This window comes from Pteropus vampyrus, unplaced genomic scaffold (genome assembly GCF_000151845.1).
Source record: "Pteropus vampyrus isolate Shadow unplaced genomic scaffold, Pvam_2.0 Scaffold48, whole genome shotgun sequence".
NCBI lineage: Eukaryota > Metazoa > Chordata > Mammalia > Chiroptera > Pteropodidae > Pteropus > Pteropus vampyrus.
The window spans coordinates 2,343,508-2,348,980 of NW_011888829.1; the positions used below are offsets into that span (position 1 = coordinate 2,343,508).

At 46.9% G+C, this 5,473-nt stretch overlaps 1 protein-coding gene across 1 annotated transcript in view; it reads left to right on the forward strand.

Annotated features, from left to right (window-relative positions):
- KIAA1549 (KIAA1549 ortholog) overlaps positions 1 to 5,473 on the forward strand; it is a 129,542-nt gene that overhangs the window by 86,936 nt on the left and 37,133 nt on the right. The window contains exons 15-16 of the mRNA XM_011359561.2: positions 2,648 to 2,844; positions 4,611 to 4,729. Of these exons, the coding sequence (XP_011357863.2) occupies positions 2,648 to 2,844; positions 4,611 to 4,729 (316 nt within the window). The remainder of the gene's footprint in view (positions 1 to 2,647; positions 2,845 to 4,610; positions 4,730 to 5,473) is intronic.

A 5,473-nucleotide genomic window follows, 5' to 3' on the forward strand; every position in this document is an offset into this window, starting at 1 on the left:
GAACTAGAAAAAGTGTACTGGAAAGTAGGGATGAAACAATTCCCTCTAACTTTTTCCTTCTGTGTGTAGATGGCTTATGTTTTGTGCATAAGCACGGACTAGTTGCCAGATTTTCATTGTAGAAGGCGGTGACTCACCCAGCTGTTGAGAAGTGCAAGGATCTAATGGATATATTTACAGATGTTGGTTGGAATCAGCAATAAGCCAACAGGACTGCAAGGCTACAATGGATGTATAATTCATTGATAACATATTCCCTTTTTCTCGGTTCCCCGCTGCCCCGCAAAATCTAGTAGGTTTGGTGCTTCGATTGACCTTTTTGAAATCCATTTTGTCATCAACTATTTATTGAAGATCTATCATGGTGTCACATCCTGTTGCGGAATTACAGAATTTTGTATCTGAATTTATATCTACAGCTTGATCTGATGCCTGAGAACTCACAGCTGACTATTTATCTTAACTGCTTGATGTGTATCAGCCAAGAGCCATAACGATGCTGTCGCTCTTCCTCGTGTGGTACTTTGTCATTCGTGAAGCGTTTTGGCATACACGCACTGGTTTCTTACGTGAGCCCTGAGAGTTTTTCAGGGAAGGCATTTGGTTCCTAGATGTGGGGCTGTCACACAGACTTCACCAAAGAAGCAGTGCAGTTCGTATTGTCCCCTTATCCACATCGGGGACGTCCGCTTAGAGGGGGTCTCCAATCTGTGGCTCCCCTTTCAGTTTTGATAAAGCAAACCATCTACCTTGCAAAAGAGATTGGTTCCCAGTCACGAGAGGCATTTGCTTTCTTATTGGGAAATCAAAAAGGATTTTGCCAAGACTGATAAAAATGATGTTGATGGTGGAGATGAAGTGACTGTCGATTGTATCTGTTCTTTCATTTAGAGGCACCTTGTTTATGGAGCTAAAATGGGGTACAGCTGGAATAAAAACCACGTGGGTGAGAGGTGCACCCCTCCTGTAAAGCAGGAGAACTCCCATGACAGGAGGTGAGGAAGGGGTCCTAGCAGGCTGCCCAGATCACTGGCACAGTCTCAGGAAAGTCACTTGTAGGTGAGAGCAGATACAGAGGTTTGTCTCTCTGGAATTTAATTTCCCTAAAAGGGCTGCACGCCCCGAGGAAAGCGTGCACCCCTAGGAATTGGGGGAGCCCAGTTGAAGGTCATACTGTGCTAATCCAGTCCCATGGATGAAGAAATCTTCAGCTCTGGGTTCATTGTTTTCGAAACAACATTCCCGAACCGAGGGGCGCGTGCCACTCACAAACTGCCCGTGGGGTGGGTAGCATTAATTTAGAAAACATAGGCACGCCAGTCTTTGCCTTTTGTTTCCAAGCAACACCTTTGTAAACTACGCTTACGGTAAGTTTTGTCTCCCTCTGCTGGCGGAAGCCATTATTGCAGACCACCTTCCTACCCATTGATCCTAGATTTTTAGCGCTAAAAAGACGAGAGAGATCTCAAATCTAAGCCGTTGGTATTGACACTCATCTGTGCATAAAGTTAGCACAAATATGACAAAACCTTTTGCTTCTAGACATAGTCTGTTGACTAAAATAACTGCTTAGGTGGGTTTGCCCTGGGGTCTTTTGACTGATAGGACTGTAGGCACGGCTAAGCAGGTTTGACTTAGCACGTGGTCTTCTGTTAAGGAGACCATCGACACAACTACTTGTATGTAGTTAATTTTCCCATACTGCAAGCTCAAATTAAAGAAGCTATTACTATCCACCCCTGGTGCCTTCGGTGCCATCAAAAGTGACATCCCTCCCTTATGGCCCACATTTCCTCGTACTTCGAGCACCTTTCCCGTCTGGGCACAGGCCTGGCAGCCAAGGCCTGGACACCGTGGTCGCAGCCTCGCCGGGCCTTGTTTGTGGGTTGAGTGTTGGTACCTCGTGTCCCCACATAGGACTGCTGCATCCGTGAGAGGGGGACTTTTTCAAAGACCCTTCCTCCTTCCTCTTTGTGCCCCCGTGGCTTCTGTTGGCCACTCCTTTCTAGAAATTCTTTATTTCCTTGGCTTCCATTACACTGAACTTTCCACATTCTTTTTTGAAGTCGCCTTCTGTTTTTTCTCCCTGGCTTCCTTTTTATCCTCCGAGCCCCAAACTGTTAGATGTCCTCCAACGTGTTATTCATAGACTGTTTTCATCTTTAAAAAAATCTCAACTCCCCTACATGTCTCCTGCTAGACAGGTGCTCTCAAAGTCACATCTTCAGCCCCAAGCTATTGTCCCCTGACTACACGGAGCTGCTTTCCTTTGGAGCTTTTTTTTTTTTTTTTTTGGTCCTCTCTGCCTAAGCATGTTTAAAGCAAAACCTGTCTTTTAATCTCCTCAAGTTCCTGTTCCCTCATGACTCATCTCTTCCCTTCAATGTCCCTCTCCACTCTTTCTCAGGTGTCTGTCTTTTCTGCCCCCTCTTGGTATAAATGGCACCTTGCACACAGTTGACATTTTAGAGATGCTCGTTGAATTAGATTGGTGGAACCGTAGGCACAATCTTGAGTCAGAAGTTGTCTCTCACAGTTTGCCAGCCCTCACAATCTCTTTTACAGTCCTCAGATTTCGGATTGATGGTGTCGTCTGTGTGTGTGTGTGTGTGTGCGTGCGTGCACGCACGTGTATCTGTGTGTTTAGTTGCAGATCCCCAGTGTGAAGGGCTTCGATTTTGCCAAGCAGCATCTGGGTCAGCACAATAAAGACGACATATTGATTATTCATGAGCCAGCACCACTGCCAGGACCTGTGAAGGACCATACCACACCCTCTGAAAATGGAGACGTGCCGAGCCCCAAGGCCAAGGTCCCCTCCAAGAACGTCCGTCACAGAGGAAGGTTCGTAGTGGGCTTCCTGTGTTGTACTGTATCACAGAGCATGTTTTTGTTTTCAGTTTGTCCATGGCCAGTATCAGGAGAGTTGACGGTGATTATCGTCTGAATCTGTGGCCTGGGGGACTGGCCACGGCTTGCCCAAAGTCAGCGAACTCGAGGGCTCGTGATCCACGAGAATGGACTACGTAAGGAGGCCGTCTGCCTTCTCCCCTAGAAGCTTTTAAGAGTATGAATCACTGTCCGCCATGAGTCGGCGGTCCCCTGTGACTTGATTAAGGGTTGACCAGTTCGAATGTATATATTCTGGGATGAGCCTGCTCATCCCTGTGGCGATGACATCAGAAATGATGTCCACAAAGTGCATGGTACACGATACACAGCCATCATTACTAGCTTTGTCCTGGCCCCTTATGCCAGCGGCTGACTCTGACTTCATCGCTCTGTCTGCAGGTGACCTTCATCACACCCTTCTTTCTTGGCTTGATTTTTCTCCGGCTGCCTGCATTGTTACCCTTGTGAGCATGTTTGCAAGGACTCTCCCTGCCTCTTCCCTGCCCAGTTCCCCATTCCCGATTTGTTTCCATGCCTTCCATCAAATCATCCCTCCTGTCTCCTAGAGCACGTGGAGAATGGCTCGTTAACACACTAGCTGGAGGTTCCCCCCTCACCTTCTGACCCTGTGAGAAGAGCTGCAGCTCTGTGAGAAGACGAAGTTTAAACCAGGCTTTATTAAGTCGACGTTAGATCATAGCACAGTCAAACTTTGGCTGTTCGAAGCCTCAAATTTATCAGCCTTCCTCTGAGGTTTGAAACTCCAAATCCTGATTTTCTGCTAAAAGGGAAGAGGTGTGTGATCATACCAATATTCAGAAATGGTGTTATCATTTCTGACTTCTCAGAAAACCTACCCTGGGGATTCTGGCCTACTTTTACGGATTTAATGGATCTTAGAACGTGATTTTCACAAAAGAAATTGAATTATGTAGAGAGATGGTGTTTGCTTAATTATCTTGCAGGCTAAGGGTAAGTTAAATCTTCAAAGATTATTTTATATGCTAGTACAATTTTGCAAAGTCTTTTTTTTTTTTTTCCTCACCTTGTCGTCTCATCCTAAACATTTCGTCGTAGCATCTCAATGGCCTGCATGGTTAATGTGAGATTTTAGCATCCCTCACGGGCACCAGAATCGTGTTGGCATTTCACATCGCCGGGGAGCACGAAGAGAAGGGGTGCTGACCGCTTAAGGGTTTTTACTAGCGCGGTGCTGCCCGGCTTCCATGATACCCTTGCTTTTCATGTAGAGGGAATCAAATCTCCATGGTGATCGTTGCGTTTGCATCATAAGTGTAGGCTTCTTCCAGAAATCTAGAGTTCTCTGGGGTGACCGCAGGACGCCCCTGGCTCCCTAGGGATTCTGCAGACCCAGGTAACCTAGAACCAGGCCCGAACTCCAGATCCTCTGAGCCAACCCATGCCTGACCTGGAATTTCAGTCCAAGGCCCCAAGGGATTGTCCTCCAACCTGGCACCTTATTTCCTGGCATTCGTTGACTTGTAGCCTGCCGAGGCGTTTCGTACCCCGCGTTCCACTGTCTCGGAGAGGCAGCCCTGTGCCGTCATGAGGCCCGCGATGCCAGGCTGCGAAATAATGCGTTAGACCCTTCCACTGCCAGTTCTGCCTGGAGGCCTGACTTCCACGTCCAAGTTAATGTGACCTTTCCTCCTCTTCCTCTCTTTCTCCTAACGCTTCCATCTGTTTTGTGTCTGCAGAGTTTCACCCTCCGACGCTGACTCTACAGTAAGCGAAGAGTCCAGTGAGAGGGAAGCAGGAGGAGACAAGACGCCAGGGACCGCGAACGGGGACAAGTCCCACAGAGCGCCACACAGCGGTCTGTGCCTCTTCTCGCCCTCTCCGCATTGCAAGCAGTGGCTGGGAGGTTCCAGTCGGCTAGGCTTTGACGTGCTTCTGATGCCGAACGTAAAAAAAAAAAAAAAAAATCCACGCAGGGGAGTAGTCATCACTTGCGCTGACTGTCTCAGCATCGATTGCCACCGTCTGACATTGTATTGGTGTCTGCCTTGAGGTGGGGGCCATGCTAGAGGTTAGGGATTCACAGAAGTTTGTTCTGGGGTCAAATAGCCACGTTCCATTCTAGGTTAGAGTCCTGACGATTTTCCTCCAGGATTCAGTGACTGTCATAGCATCCAGTTCAAGTATTTCACAGCTGTCCCTGTCAGGAAGTTGTGTATTTATCACAGGTCCAAGTGCATTTTATTTGGTCCTGGATCTTTCCTTATAGCTGATAGTTCAGTGTGATCAGGAGGTATAGCACATTTCTATTTGCAGACAGATGCTGTAGCTTCTTAGGCCAGGTCTGAATGGGTCATTCCCATTCTAAAGGCTATTAGCATGAAACTCATGCCCTGTAATAAAACAAAGCCTACAGCTCTTACTAGACTTAGGAGTATTTTTTTTTTTGGCGTGATAATAAGGTAGCTTGGTTTTAGTTTAATAGATTCTATTAAATAAATGTGCTAGGGTATTTGCTGGAGCTTTATGTTTCGGGATCCTGTTTTAGTAATGCAAAAAAAAAAAAAAAGAGGGTGCCTCAGGATATTTTTAAAAATAATGC